At 37.3% G+C, this 16,449-nt stretch overlaps 1 protein-coding gene across 1 annotated transcript in view; it reads left to right on the top strand.

The window, feature by feature from the left end:
• The window catches only part of Dok6 (docking protein 6), a 364,718-nt gene that overhangs the window by 228,877 nt on the left and 119,392 nt on the right, over window positions 1-16,449 (top strand). The window contains exon 5 of the mRNA XM_078029901.1: window positions 8,082-8,271. Within this exon, the coding sequence (XP_077886027.1) occupies window positions 8,082-8,271 (190 nt within the window). The remainder of the gene's footprint in view (window positions 1-8,081; window positions 8,272-16,449) is intronic.

Below are 16,449 nucleotides of genomic sequence, written 5' to 3'. Positions count from 1 at the left end.
TGGATCCTTGGTGACAGGTCTGACCTGGGAACAGAGGAGGACTACACTTTAGATGAGGCAGTAAGTCCAAAAGACACCCCTGGACTTTCCGCCACATGAAGATGACTGACTACCAAGGCACCACCCAGAGAAAGTCAGGGACAGGAGGAGGAAGCTCGCCAGGAGCAGTGGTGGAAGGAAAATACGCCTTTTTCCTAAATTACACCACCCTGAGACTTTCAATGAACTAACCACAGCAACAAGCTTGACTTAGATGAAACCTTCCATAAACTTTGGATTTTTTAACCACATAACACTTTGAAAATTTTTTTTTGTTTGAATGCTCTAGCCCTCTGAATATCCAGTAAAATCTTAAAAAATGATTTTGATCAGATAGTTGTATATAGAGTGAGTTTTGCTTATGAAATCACAAGTTGAAAAAAAATAACTGTATGATATTCAAAAGCTTAAGTAGCATCCAATTACATACGTGTATTATTCATTTCATAACTGATTTGCATAAAAATGTATGTAATTCTTAATTGTATTCACATCATTCAAATACTAATGTCTAAATATTTTAATCAATGAATATTAACAAATATTTAAACCTCCTTGGTATGGAAGACCCTGGAATTAAAATTCAGATAATCAGGCAGAGTGGAAAACACAGGTAAATTTTTACGCGAGGAATTGTTCAAAGCCTAAATAGACCATTGTGTTTTCACAAATCTGAAGAATTCCCTTATTTTTGTTGTACTTGTACTTCTGAGCAATGTTTAGGTATCTTTTAAAAATGTATTTATTGATTCTTTCTATTTATGCATGACAGTAGAATCCATTTTGATATAATTTTATAAGTATGCAAGCATGGAATATGTCTTATTCTAATTAGGATTCCATTCTTGTTGATGTACATGATGTGATTTTTTTCTACATGTACATTATGTCAGATTCATTCCACTCTTTCCTTTTCCTATCCCCTCTCCCTTCTCTGCATTCCTCATAGTCTAATCTACTGAACTTCTATTCTTTCCCTCACCACCCGCCTCCTTATTGTGGGTAATCTTCCAAGTATCAGGGAAAATATCCAACCTTGGCTTTTGGGGACTAGTTTATTTCATTTATTATGAGAGTCTCCAGATCCAGCCATTTCATGGCCAATGTTATAAAGTTATTCTTCTTCATGGCTGAGTAGCACTCCGTTGTATATATATACCACATTTTCTTTATCCATTTGTGTATTGACAGGCACCTAGGTTGGTTCTATGGCTTAGCTGTTGTGAATTGGGCTACTATAAACATTGATGTGGCTGCATCACTGTAGTACACGGATTTTAAATCCTTTGAATATATATCAAGGAGTGAGATAACTGAGTCAAGTGGTGGTTCCATTACAGGTTTTTTAAGGGATCATACTGCTTTCTAGAGTGATTGCACCAATTTTCAGTCCCATCTGCAATATATGAGTGAATCTTTTCCCCATATCCTTGCCCACACTGATTGTTACTTGAATTCTTGATAATTGCCATTCAGACTGGAGTGAGGTAAAATCTCAGTTTTAATTGGCCTTTCTCTAATTGCTGGAGATGTTGAACATTTTTTCATGTATTTGTTGACATTCCTGTCTCCTCTTTTGAGAAGTGTGTATTTAGCTCCTTTGCCCATTTATTAATTAGGTTATTGCAGGGGCGGAGGGGGGGGCAGTTGGTGTTAAGATATTTGGGTTCTTTGTGTATTCTAGAACTTAACACCATGAGGCGTAGGTAGCAAAGATCTTCTCCCATTCTGTAGGCTCTTTCTTCATGCTCTTGATTGTTTGCTTTGCTGTGAAGAAGCTTTTTAGCTCCATGCTGTCCCCTTTGGTGAGTTTGTTTTAAAATTTTACTTCTTGCACTTAAGGAGTTTCGTTAAGGAAGTCAGTTGCTAAGCCGATATGCTGGGGAGTTGGGCCTACATTTTCTTCTCGTAGGTGCAGGGTCTCTGGTCTGATACCCAGGTCTTCAACCTCTTTGAGTTGAGTTTTGTACAAGGTGAGACATAGGGTTAGATTTCATTCTGCTCTATATGGGTTTCCAGTTTTCCCTGCACCATTTGTCGAAGAGGCTGTCTTTTCTCCAATGTCTATTTACGCCTTTGTCTGGTATGAAGTAACTGAACTTCTTGTGGGTTTGTCTCTGTGCCTTCTATTCTGTTCCATGGGTCTTCTTGCCTATTTGGGTGCCAATCAAATGCTGTTTTTGTTAGTGTAGCTCTGTAGTAGAAATTAAGGTCTTGTTGGTGTTGCATCCTGCTTGGCTTTTCTAAGGATTGTTTTGGCTATTCTGGGTTTCTGATTTTTACAAATAAATTTCTTGACTGATTTTTTTATTTCTACAAAGAATATTATTGGAATTTTTGTGGGAATTTCATTGAATCTATATAGTGCTTTTGGTAATATGACTATTTTTACAATATTAGTTCTAACTGGGATATCCTATCTTCTAAGGTCTTTCTCAATTATTTTGTTTATTGTTCTGTAATTTTCACTGTAGAAGTCTTTCACCTTTTTTGTTAGATTGATTCCCAAGAGTTTTTTTTTCTTTTTTTCTTTCTTCCTTCTTTCCTTTCTTTCTTTTTTTCTTTCCTTTTTAGGCTAAGGTGAACGGGATGGTTTTCCTTATTTGTTGTTCAGCTGATTCATCATTGGAGTACAGGAACACAATTGATTTATGAGTGTTAATGTTGTATCCTGCTAATTTGCTGAATTCATGTTTGAATCATAGAAATTTTCTGGTGGAGTTTTTTGGAGAAGGTCCTCTAATTATAGAATCATGTTGTTGGCTAACAGAAACAGCTTTAGCTCTTCTTTTCCTATTCATTTCCCTTTAATATCGTTTGCCTAATTGCTCTGGCTAGAGATTCAAGGACCACGTTGAACAGGATGGTGAGAGTGGGCATCCCAGGACCAGGTGGATTCGCAGCTGAGTTCTAGCAGACCTTTAAAGAAAAACTAATACCAATCCTCATCAAATTATTCCATGAAATAGAAAAGGAGGAGACTCTTCCAAACACATTCTATGAATCTTACATTACCCTGATACTAAAGACAGACAAAGACACAGTGAGGAAGAAAACTTCAGACCAATATCCTTGATGATGCAAAATCTCTTAACAAAATACTGGCAAACTGCATAAAAAACACATTAAAAACATAAAATGCACCATCATCAAGTGGGCTTCATCCCAGGGATGCAAGGTTGGTTCAACATACAGCAATCAATATATGTAATTCACCATATCAAAAGACTTAAAGACAAGAATCTCATGATTATCTCAATAGGTGCAGAAAAATCATTTGGCAAAATACTGCATCTATTCATGTCTAAAACACTAGAAAAAATAGGGATAGAAAGGCCATACCTCAACGTAGTAAAAGCTGTATATGACAAACCCAAGGCCAACATCATTCTAAACAGAGAGAAACTGAAAGCATTCACTCTAAATAGTTAAGTTTTAAGAGGAGGAGAACATAAAAGTGTAAGTTCACGTCTCCCACCTAGCTAAGTTGTGGTTGGATTTAACCCATCCCTGTGGGAAACTTGATGAGCTGGGGTACCTATGGACCTCTTGGCATCCAGAAATTCAGGTGTACTCCTGAGCTACTTGTTTCTTAGTTTTCTCTTGACCTAATCCTCAAGCCCGTGGCTTCTAAATTGAACGGCTCAGAGGGCTCTCACCATTCTGCTCTCTGCCACTGGATTTCTGCTCACTGGATGGTGTATCACTTCGCATCCAAAACCCACATCTCTGATCCCTTGCTCTTCTCACTGCAGCTACATGCTCCACGTGCCCCACCAGCAGACTGACCAACAGCTAGGATTGGTTCCTGCCCTAAGCCAGTCAAAAACTCACCTACTGAGGACGGAGGTTTTGGGTGCCTCTCTGGATGGGTGACCCCCTCAGTTCCCATTCTCTGCCTGGTGGCCCACTGACCCTTTACCAGGACCATTTTTCCTGAGCAGCTTCCCTCCTTTGACTAATCTCAGTCCTTTCTGTGTGGCCACGCCCCAGCTTGTAATGTTCTCTGGACACTTCTCCAGGTTGTGACCTACTGCCACGTCTCCAGCCTCCTATGGACATGGTGCAGGCCCTTGGATCTCTGAATCCAGCCCTAGTGTAAAAAAATCTCAGATTCAATACTAGTGCATCATAGCACAAAGTGATAAGTATTCCACTTTGCTTGTGGAATACTGTGCTTTCTCATGTATCACCTGACATGTGACCCTATGTCTTAATAAATACAAATTCATGGGCAATGTGTTAGAGATACTTTTAGCTCTATAATTTTATAGTGAGTAGAAATACACACATTTTAATCTGACATGTGTTTTACACAACTTTTTCAAAAAACTGATTTCTTCATAATATTTGTAGAGTTTTTACTCATGTTTCAGAAAATTGTCACTATTTAAACAATTAGTTTCTTTTCCAGTTTGTTTGGCTATTTGGCAGTGGGCTTTCTGATCCTTTTTATTAGGATTTTCTGTTGTTCTTGATCATAATAAAAGAAAAATTGCTTGGAATATACTTATCTTAGTAAATTATAAACTGTCTTTAAGATCTTCTCTCTTTCTATTCCTTACTATGCATGAGATCACTTTTATAAAAGTCAGTCATGAATCAGTTGAGATGGAATTAATTTAGGTGAACAGGTATTAGAGAATATGTTTGAGGAAATGTGCTGGTTTGTCCTAGTAGAGCACAGCAAAGCTTTTGAAATGTATTGGCTTCTCTAACATTGCTATTTCCCTGGCCATATTTTGAAAGGAGTTTCACAAATCAAAATTTCTCAAAGTGTGATTCCCAGAACAGCAACTTCCTCATCTCCTGGAAATAAATAGAAATGTAAATTACCTGGCTCCAACCCACACCTGCTGTATCAGAAACCATAAGGGCAGAGGTGGGCCAATACTGTGTTTAAACCAACTTGCAGGTCATCTTGGTGCACACCAGACTCTGAAAGCCAGGATTCGAGGCAATTGAAAACACATGCAGGTTCTTAAACTTTTAAAAATGCATGCCTGTTAGACGCATTTCACATAGGTATACTTTAAAAAAAAAATTCATTAAAATGAAGCCCATTTTAACCACTCAGTTTTGAAATGGTCTTTCTTTCCAATAAAAACTTCGATGAATTTTCTCCAAGCACACATGGACTTTTTAGAAGAAGTAAATAATTTATTCCTGACAAAGGCAGAGAGCTTCCTTCCTCATCATAATGGAATCCAGTGACGTACACATGTGTTATCTGATGTGCCACCCTCCTCTTGATGTGCCTGATTTTATACTGGATTTAATTATAGTCCACTTTTTAGTTGAATTTGAAATCCTTAGAAATTAACAATTGGAGCAGAATGAATTTCGAACATCTGACAATTGAAAATAATATTTCTTATGATAATTTCTTTCCAAAGTTACAAAGAAAGAGCATCAAAGGGAAGACTGGAGAGTTTGAAACTAACTGACTTTCTAACCCAGTTAACAGGCACAGGTGACATGTTGGTTTCAAGGCTTGGAGACAGGGAAAGCAGAAAGCCAACAAGGGGACGGTCCCCCAGGTAGACCTCACCAGTGCACCCCCAGAGCTTGCCTGCCCTGGGAGGGCTCCCCCAGGGCCCATCCTCCAATCACCCTTGGCTTGTAAAGGATGGACCTCCGTGATTTTGACAAGTAGAGCCTTGCATGGGGTGAATTGCACCAAGTCCACTCATTCGTTGTTGGTTTTTATCTGCTGATATTTGAGAACATGGACGTTTCAGTGAAAATGTAATAGTGCTGCTGGGTTCTCCACCCTGATTGATGTTTCACATGCCATCCCTTTGAATGGCACTCACGGTCAAGATTGTATTTTCACCTGTCCTATTGTTTTTAAATATTAAACTCTGGCTATGATTACCAGGGGTCTATACAGCTTCAAGCAACAGTAATATTGGTTAATGATGTTTATTGATTTCAAAATTCTGGAAAAAAGGGTTTTTATTTCTTGCATTTTGGCACTGATTCTTTTCTGTCTTTAGACTCTAAAATTGATGGAAAGGGAAGACTGAAGAAGAATGTTTTGCTTTCCTCTTTGATAACAGTATTTTCCCCATGCACAGCAGAGACCACTGAAATACAATTAATTCCAAATATGGAAGCTTTCCTTTCTCCAGAGGAATTTTTTTTGAGATCTCATTTCATTTTTAATTTTTTTATTGGTTATTTTTAGTTATACAAGACAGTGGATTCCATTTTGATGTATTTATACAAACATGGAATATATCTTATTCTAATTAGGACCCCATTCTTCTGGATGTACATGGTGGTGAGATTCACTTTGTCTTGAGCAAAAAAAAAAAAGAGCTTGATGTTCAGGCAATGTCTGTATTCCTAAGTCCACCTACTGGGTCCAAGTTCCATGGATGCTCTTTTATGAGATCACGTACCTTTCATTTACTACTTATAATCTCAATGGGTTAGCAATTATGGTGAGAATGCCAATGATGCATTTAATGCTAAAATACACTTTAGAATATACGCAATGCGTATTTATTTGTGATATTTCATTGCAGATAATTAATGGGACAACATTCTTTCTTCATTTTTCACCTATAAATTGATCTCCTTTTGTCATTTCCTGAGGAAATGAATGTGAAATCCATATGCATGTTAATTTCATGGGTCAATAACCTAAGTAAAAGTTAAGTCATTAGACTATCTTTTGTTAAAAAATTTGCAAACATATGTGTATAATAGTAGTGATATGGCCAGTAAATTTTAAACTACTATGCTTACATTAATTTCACCCATTTTGGAATCTGAATATTGTCTTTTGGCATAGCAGAATCCTTACTGGGTGAAATGCCTGCCAGAGAAAATATAAGTTGTATTATACACGTAATTCCAGCTGAGCACCCGAACACACCATGTGACTCAGATCGTGACAGTGGGATGGATAATAGCACATCCCCCCAGACCTATCAATCCTCTTCCAACGCAGCTGCATTATGCTGTTTCTTAAAATAACTAAACAGAATGGCTTCTAAAGCACTCTTCACAATTAAATTCTAACTCGCCCAGATCTATCAGCCAAGCAATTCTTAAACTTTTTGTTATCATGTTATTTTTTCATAAATTTTCCAATTTTTGCATCCCATATTCATCATGAAGAAATTTATTTCACTCATATAATAACCTGATATGTATTGATCACTTACTGTAAAATGAGGCTATGGTGCTAGGAACTAAGGTATTTTATAGGGCATACTGAGTTCTTTACTTCCTGGAACTTATAAACTAACCTCTGTGTTTGTCAAAATAAAGTCATTTAATGCATTTAAATGGGAATCAAGGGCTTCAGAATTTTGAAATAGCCTTTGAGATATACCAAAAATGACATAGCAGGGTTTGAAATCATCACCGACTAACAGTCTTTTCAACTATAAAATTCCAGAATGAAAGAAGTTATGCATTTTTATTTTTCTTACCAAGGTAATGTCTTAAATTCTGCAGAAGGTGGTAACAGATATCTACAATTACCATATGCTGAATTTTTCTTGGTGCCATTTGTTTTGAGATATAAACTAAATTATTTTTTGCAATGCTTACATAGCTAGTGAGTCACACCGATTATGTATTAAACACTTCATATTACAAAGGTGAAATTCAGTAAGCTCTTGCCAATTATAATAAACAGCACTTTTCTTGCAGGATATCCATGATATCAACTTAGATTGTGTGAAGAAGCAGAGAGAAGTGCCTTTTAGACAGAGATTCCAATTAGCTTTTGCACTTAGTTTTCTGTTGCAATTTCATCCTAACCGTAGAAAATGCATGCAATGGAAATTTATACAATGAGAGCAAAGGAGTTAATGGTTAAGAGTATTTTAATGAGCTCCTATTTTCACACACACAGGAGGAGGTGGTATTTTGAAAGGTGTATCCCTGTCACCAGGGAATGTGGTGGTGCTTTCTGAAGGATGGAGGCAAAGAGGCAAAGAGGTATACAAATGAACATGGTCCTCTTGTGAACACTCGGATCCCTTGTCAATTAATTTTCTCCATGCTTTGTTTCTTTGCAGAGCGATTCAATGTTTATCTCATGCCTACACCAAATCTGGATATTTATGGAGAATGCACAATGCAGATCACCCATGAGAATATCTATCTCTGGGACATCCACAACGCCAAGGTCAAACTGGTGATGTGGCCTCTCAGCTCACTGAGGAGATATGGTCGGGACTCCACATGGTTCACCTTTGAGTCAGGAAGGTAAGCTCTAGTGCAAAGACCAAGAGTAGTTGGGATGTGATAAACTCTTGAGGGAAAACTCTATCCACTGTTGCCAGAGATGGCCACTGCCTTTATAAAGAGTAGAAGGTAACACTAAATTTCTTCCAATTCTCATCAATAATCTGAATAAAATTTATTAAGTGTATGGCAAGATAATTACCCCATTTAAAATAATTTCAGCCACTTCCACTAAACCTCAAACTATTTTAATGATGCAATATATTTCCAAGATTATAATAATTCTCATTTTTTATATATCTTCATGCTATAGGATTCCCATTAAATTAAATATGTCTCTCCCTGCACTCTTTTTGTGGATGTCATGTAAGCACACAATATTGAATGGTATTTTCATAAAATCATTTAAATATTGCTTTTCAGGCTTGTGAAAGTATACTGTACCTTCACCCAGGTGTTTATGTTGATGATATTAGTAATTAAGTATAATATTAACTCAGAATGACTGAATAAATGTTGGCAAATCCATAATTTATGAAATGTGCAACTCAGATTTCACACTGAGCATATCAAGCAAATCGTTGGTTTCTTCATCCTAGTCAATGCTTGGGATCCACACAGACAAATGCTTGATCATTATGCACGGTCGTAGATGTAGACACGAGCCACAACCAACCAAATTGTGTCTTTCTGCTGCGACCCCTGTGATATTGTTGTCACGCACCCAATATAAGGTTTGAGGATTCTGTGCAAGGAAAAGACGTTCAATGCATCAGTCTGCACAGTGGGGACTGACTTATCACAACTTAAAATGAATCCTTGGCCCTAAAGGTAACAATCAGTGAGGTTCCATTGCCTTGACGTGGCAATTTTAAGTTGTAATCTTCTTCTTACAAACCTAAATATTTATTCAAGTCATATGTCTCCTAAAGGAGACAAACAAAAGGAAAACTAAGCAGTAGTAACTTTATGAGTCTGGAGCACTTTTGCACAGAGGAAACGCTGAACCCTCCACCTGCTGATCTCCCTGAAGAGCCTTGGATCCAGTTTATTGAGCAGCTGTGAGTTCGCCCAACTCTGCCCCTGTCTGCCTGGGTACTGAGAGAGCAGTGGTAACCACACTCCAGATAACGACGAGAAATAAAGATTCTCAAAACAAAATAAGTATTTTTAGATATGTACACTATGTTAAAATCATGATTATGAAAAAGATATGGTACCTTTTAAAGATTCAAGAACCTAAAATCTAGGGGGCACTTTTTACTGGCCATAGGAAGTGTGCATACAACTGAACTGCAATTTTGTTTGTTCTCACTCAGTTAATGCTACTTCCAAGACCCCCTCTTCATCTCCCCCTGCCTTTCTCCTGGATACACCAATCTTCCTTTCCTTGCTTACAAAAATAACAAAAACATTCATGATGATGATGCTAATAAGAATGATTTTATCTGTCTCATCATTTCAACAGACTACTACTCAGGGTTTTTAAATACAAGCATTTTTGGGTTTTGTAAAGAATTTTCACTCCATTTGTACCTGTCTACCTCAGGTTTGCCATTTTTTTCTCCTTATTTTTTTTATTTTTTCAAATTTCTTATTCCTTCAAAGCCTTTAAGGGGAATAAACTGGATTTGTATGTTTTAAAATTAATATTCTCAACCAAAACACCAAATTTTATGCTCTCGATGATTTTCTGTAACTTACATGAAAAAAAAATACATTGAAATAGATGAGGTCCATGATCTCCAACTGTTTTTGTTTTCTTTGTTTTTGTTTTGCCTAGTATTTGTTTTGTAGTTTTTGCTGTTTGCCAGAATAACTTCTTAAACAATGAATATCTTAATACCTAAAACTTAACCCGGACACCCACATACCTACCTGCCCCTGGGAATCAGAGTGACTTAGGTTTAGCACTGTCACCTACCTGTTTTATTCAGGGCATTTGACCCCTCTGGCACTGCATTTTCTCTTTTGTGTTAGCAGAATTTAAATATCTATCTCTAGCTAATTTCAGAGAAGCCAGCGAGTTGGTGCAGGCCAAGCCGCACACAGTCCACAGCATTGCCACATGACAGGTGTGTGAGCCTCTTGAGTATCAGCTCTCCCTCAGAAATCACCATTTGCCTGTTTCTCATTCCTGAGAGCAGCCTCTGGCTCCGTCTGAAGAGCCCTGGTCATGGAGAACTCTGCTGTGGCACATCCTGAGGCAAAGCTAAAGCCACAGGAAACAGGAGAAGCAGCTCAGCACGATGCTCGGGAGAAGCTTGTGTTTAAATGCCAGAGAGAGAATTACCAACTGTCTTCCAGGAAGGGAGATCAGTGTGACTGGCCACGAGTCCAGACCCCGAGGCCCAGGAGTGAAAATGGCACCAGTGCACAAGACTTTGGGGAAAACACTGTGTAGCTGTCTGTGTACTCACTGGTACCTGGGGCACACCTGCGGGTTGGTAGGGGCTACTGCATTGAAGGGTCAGCAGGAAGCATGGGAATTTACTAATTTTTGTATTTGTTCTAATTAGTTATTCATGAAAGCAGGATGCATTTTGAATCATGGTACACAAATGGAGCACAACTTTTCTGGTTGTACACAATGTAGTATCACACCCCATGTGCAGTCGTACATGTACCTAAGGCAGTGATGTTCATATCATTCCACCATCTTTCCCACCCCCACCTCTCCTAGAATTTACTAACTTATGATGCATAATTCTTTGAAATCTGTTTATGTTCTAATATTACTGTTTGCAGAAATCAAATTGTAAAGCACTGAAAATCAAACTTCCGTACACTGAGACTACTGAGGGAAAAACCTAACAAATTTATTTTGAAACACTGCTAAGATATGAATTGAGCACAGTTGGAGCATATAAATATATAAAAATCAATTGTATTTTCTATGCTATCAATGAATAATTAAAAGTAAAAAAAATGCATTACTTATAATGGCATTAAAATATGAAATATGCACAGATGGACTTAACACAATATATGCAAAAACTTTACATGGAAAACTGTAAAATATAGCTTAGAGAAATTAGAGCAAAGTAAATAGGAATATGTATACATTCATGAACTAGAAAAACTATCTTGTTAAGAGAGCAGTCTTCTCTAAATTAATTATTAGATTCACCTTAATCCTAATAAAAAAATCTCAATAGACTTTTCTAAAATAAATGACAAACCGATTGCAAAATTCATTTGGAATCGCCTAAGATCTAGAAGAGCTGAGGCAGTTTTGAAAAGAAGAATATAATTAAAGGATTTTCACTACCTGGTTAAGCGTCTTACTACAAAACTATAATAACAAAGATAGTGTAGTATTAACATAAGGATCGACCTCATGGTCAGCAGAAAATAGTGAAAAGTTCAAAAACAGACACTTGTCATGGAGTGATGATGCCCCCTAGGCCGTCTTGCTGCACTGAGCTGATGAAGTACCTTTGCAGCCTTTTGCCTCTGACAGCTGAGCATGTTACTGGGGCCCTCAGGGGAGGACTCCATGGCTCCATGCAGCTTCATCTGAGTCTGCTTTGGAAAACAACACCTACCTCTCTGGTCAATTTGGGTTTTTGTTGTTGTTGTTGTTGTTATTGTTTTGTGTTATTTTTAAGTCTACATAAATTCATGTAAAAAGGAGACAAACAGTGCTGAAACAACTGGACAGGAGAAGTGTGAACCCCAGCCTCCCCCTTGCTGCGATGGCCAGACCTGCATCCTCCCAATGTCATGCTGAAGCCCAGACCCTCAGCGTCATGGTATCTGCAGAGGAGCCTTCCAGAGATAACCAGATTGAGGTGAGGTCATAAACAGGAGGCCACATGAGCTTAGCGTACTTTCACAAGAATACCAGAGAAGCTGGCTGACTCCTTTCCTCCACCACAAGAACACATGGCGAGAAGGCAGCCGTCTACCAGAATCTACGAAGAATCTCAGCAAAAGCCACCCTCCTGGCATCTGGATCTTGAGCTTCTCAGCCTCCAGACTGTGAAATGATAAAATTTCTCTTGTTTTAAGCCACTCGATTAATTATATTTCCTATAGTAGTCCAAACTGGTCATAAAACTCATAATAGCCCCCCAAAGCTCAAATGAACATACACCTAAATATAAAAGTTAAAATTGTAAACTTATCAAAGAAATATACAGAAATATTTTTTTCTCCATTTATTTATTTATTTTTAAGTACTTTTTATTTTTATATGACAGCAGGATGCATTACAATTCATATTACACATACAGAGCACAATTTTTCATATCTCTGGTTGTATACACAGTATATTCACACCAATTCATGTCTTCATACATGTACTTTGGATAATAATGATCTTCACGTTCCACCATCATTTCTAACCCCATGTCCCCTCCCTTCCCCTCCAACCCCTCTGCCCTGTCTAGAGTTCGTCTGTTCCTCCCATGCTCCCCCTCCCTATCCCACTATGAATCAGCCTCCTTATATCAGAGAAAACATTCGGCATTTGATTTTTTGGGATTTTCTAACTTTACTTAGCATTATCTTCTCTAACTCTATCCATTTACCTGCAAATGCCATGATTTTATTCTCTTTTATTGCTGAGTAATACTCCATTGTGAATATATGCCAATTTTTTTTTATACATTCATCCACTGAAGGGCATCTAGGTTGGTTCCACAGTTTAGCTATTGTGAATTGTGCTGCTATAAACATTGATGTGGCTGTGTCCCTGTAGTATGCTGTTTTTAAGTCCTTTAGGTATAGACTGAGGAGAGGGGCATCTGGGTCAAATGGTGGTTCCATTCCTAATTTTCCAAGGAATCTCCATACTGCTTTCCATATTGGCTGCACCAATTTGCACTCCCACCGGCAGTGTATGAGTGTGCCTTTTCCCCCACATCCTCGCCAACACTTACTGTTGTTTGTATTCATAATAGCTGCCATTCTGACTTCAACTCAAAATGGATCAAGGACCTAGAAATAAAACCAGAGACACTGCATCTAACAGAAGAAAAAGTTTAGGCCCTATCCCCATCATGTGGGATTAGGCCCCAGCTTCGTTAATAAGACTCCTTTGGTGCAAGTATTAAAATAAAGAATAATAAATGGGATGAACTCAAACTAAAAAGTTTCTTCTCAGCAAAAGAAACAATCTGTGAGGTGAATAGAGAGCCTACATCTTAGGAGCAAATCTTTACCTCTCACACATCAGATAGAGCACTAATCTCTAGAGTATATAAAGAATTCAAAAACCTAAACACCAAAAACCAAATAACCCAATCAATAAATGGACCAAGGACATGAACAGACACTTCTCAGAAGATGATGTACAATTAACAAATATATGAAAAAATGTTCATCGTACTAACAATTAGAGAAAGGTAAATCAAATTTAATCTAATATTTCATCTCACTTCAGTCAGAATGGCAGCTATTATGAAAGAAAATATTTGTAACCTTTAAAGGCAAAGTTAAGAATAATTATTACAATGAAAAACAAATGTATAGAAAAGGCATCAATAAGTCAGGCTTCATCAAAGTTAAAAACTTCTGCTCTACACAAGATACTTCAGAGTATAAGAGAAAAGATGAGACAGACCCTGGAGGAAAATCATAAAATCTTTATTTGACAGCAACTTAGTTATATACTCATGACCCATAAAGAATTCTTACAATCCAAAATAAGAAGAAAAATAATCCATTAATAAAACAGGCTCCCAAATGCGGACAGTTTAGAAAAGAAGCTAGACTGGTAGACAATGCACACAGGAAAAGATGCTCACTATCATTAGTCATCAGAAACTGTAAATTACAACCATAGACACCACTAATCCTCCCCCTTACAAAGAGAAAACAAAAACAATAAAAACGTCAAGTGGAGATGGAATACTCTAATCTCTCCTTGCTAACGGGAGTAATAACTGGAACACCACTTCAAGAAATAGTTTGGCAGTTTTTATGTGTACCACATGACAGTTTTACTTCTAGATATTTATCTACCCAACCCCCCAAAACATACACAACATTTTTATCTGGATGTTTATGAAAACTGTATTCATAACAGGCAAAGCTGGAAACAACCCAAATGACCATCCATTAGTGACTGGATAGACAGATGATAATGTAGTTCTACAATAGGATGCTGCCTGCTAATGGAACACTATGAGAAGGAATCTCAAAAATATTTTAAGCAATGTGCTTGATCATATACGTAGAAAATTCCATAATAGGCAAAACTAATTTGTAGTGGCAGAAAACAAATCAATGGTGCCTGAGCTAGGGGTAGCTAGAATGCACTTCAAGGGGCACAAAGGAGCTTTTTTGGAGGTGAAAAAAGTTTTCAACACACACACACACACACACACACAAATAAGAATTTGTTAATTAGCTCCATCTATTCATTCCAAAACATGTGCATATTTCAAAATAATATGTTGTACACAAAATACATACAACATAATATTTATTTTCAAAATAAATTTTAAGGAACTAGAGATGGGGCTCAGTGGTAGAGTACTTGCCAGGCATGCATGAGCCTTGGGGTCCTTTCCCAGCAAAGGAGAAAAAAATTTAATAACAATGATAAAGTCCTGAATCTTGACATTTGTTAAAAATGGAACTTCTCACAAATATTGGTGAATATTCTTAGATGCAGATTGCACCCCATGTTTCTTGAGGTTTCTTTTCCACAGAAAAAGAAAGTATGAAGAAACTTATCATTTTTATTTTTCATAAAGAGGAAAGGAAGCAGAGCATTCTGTGGATAGGGTACCTTAGGCCACAGGATACTGCTAGGCCTTTATTTGGGGGTTTGTATGATAAGAACAGAAACCACTTTTCACAACCTAAAAAAGGTTTGAACACATTAAGTTTTTTAAAATAAATCACCATATTTTCATAGAATTTTTTACTTCCTTAAATTATAGGATTTCAAAAATAATACAAACTTTCAATAGAGGAGTGGAAAAGAAAACCTTAAAATTACTCATAATATCTCCATCTGGAGATTAATGCTGTTGATATTTTGGTGTACTTCTGTCCAATATAAATTTAAATGAATACAAATAAAGATATTTATCCTGTTTCTCACTTTATATTATATTTAAAAGCAATTCTTGAATACTTCATAATTGAGCTTCCAGTGGCTCTATGAGGTCTGAACATATGGCTAGCCATCATTAATTTAACGTTAAGATGTTTCCAAAATGAACTATAATAAATTAGGTCACACTGACCATCTGTGAAAACAAAAATGTGCAAATCTCCGATTATGTTCTTAACGGAGCCTTTTAAAAAGAATTGCTGGGTCAAAGGATGCGAACACTTAAATGTTCTTTACAGCACAGTGAATTGCTTTGGAGGAAAGTAATACAGATTCATACACCTCCTCACAGTGCGGAGAGAGTGCCCTTCTTGTCCCCATAAATACAAACATTAAAATGATGATCTAAGGTCTTTCTATTTTGATACAGCAATTTGGTATCACTTTTTCTTTTTTCTTTTGTTTGCCTTTGAGATTGGAGGTTTGTCCTTTTGAATACGATTTATTTGCATTATTTTATTTTTATATCTTGGGTGTCTTCTGTTCCTTAATGATTAGGATATTGGCTGTAATTTTGTGCATTATTTATAAATTTCAGATGGTCTCCCTCTTATTAAAAGGAGCCAAGGACAGAATTGCTGTGTGTGACTGATCCAGAGAGACCCACCTAGGACACGTGTCCCCTGAGTCTGAGCTGGTAGTAGGGCCGGTGACGACACTGAGGAAAGCTTGGAGGCAGATACAGGGGTGAAGCCAGGCCAGCCAGCCTAGCAAAACAGAGCAAAAGACCCGTATCTTCTGGTTTTATTTTATTAGCTCATTACACAGGGCACGCTCTTTGATATAAATTCTTAGCCATTTATTTGTGTTACTGTGTGTACTGGTAAGTAATAAGATTGAATATGTCAAAATACTCTTCTTACTGATAGACTTCTTCAGAAATGTTGATAAATTCTACTGTGATAAACTCTAAGTTACAAAAATGAACAAGAAGATGGATCTAGACCCTTTATTCTGGAAGGACATAACCTCATTCACCCTGATAATTATAGTCATGCGTCGTAAGCCTCAGGGAGCAGGTGCCCAGGGGAGGACAGAGGAGAACAAGGACCAAAAAGCTTTGGGGCCTTGACAGAGAACAGCATTTGGGAGATGAATTCATGGTCTCACATCAGCTCAGAGCAATT

This window comes from Ictidomys tridecemlineatus, chromosome 13 (assembly GCF_052094955.1).
Source record: "Ictidomys tridecemlineatus isolate mIctTri1 chromosome 13, mIctTri1.hap1, whole genome shotgun sequence".
Taxonomy (NCBI): Eukaryota; Metazoa; Chordata; class Mammalia; order Rodentia; family Sciuridae; genus Ictidomys; species Ictidomys tridecemlineatus.
This window is presented reverse-complemented; position numbering and strand designations above follow the sequence as displayed.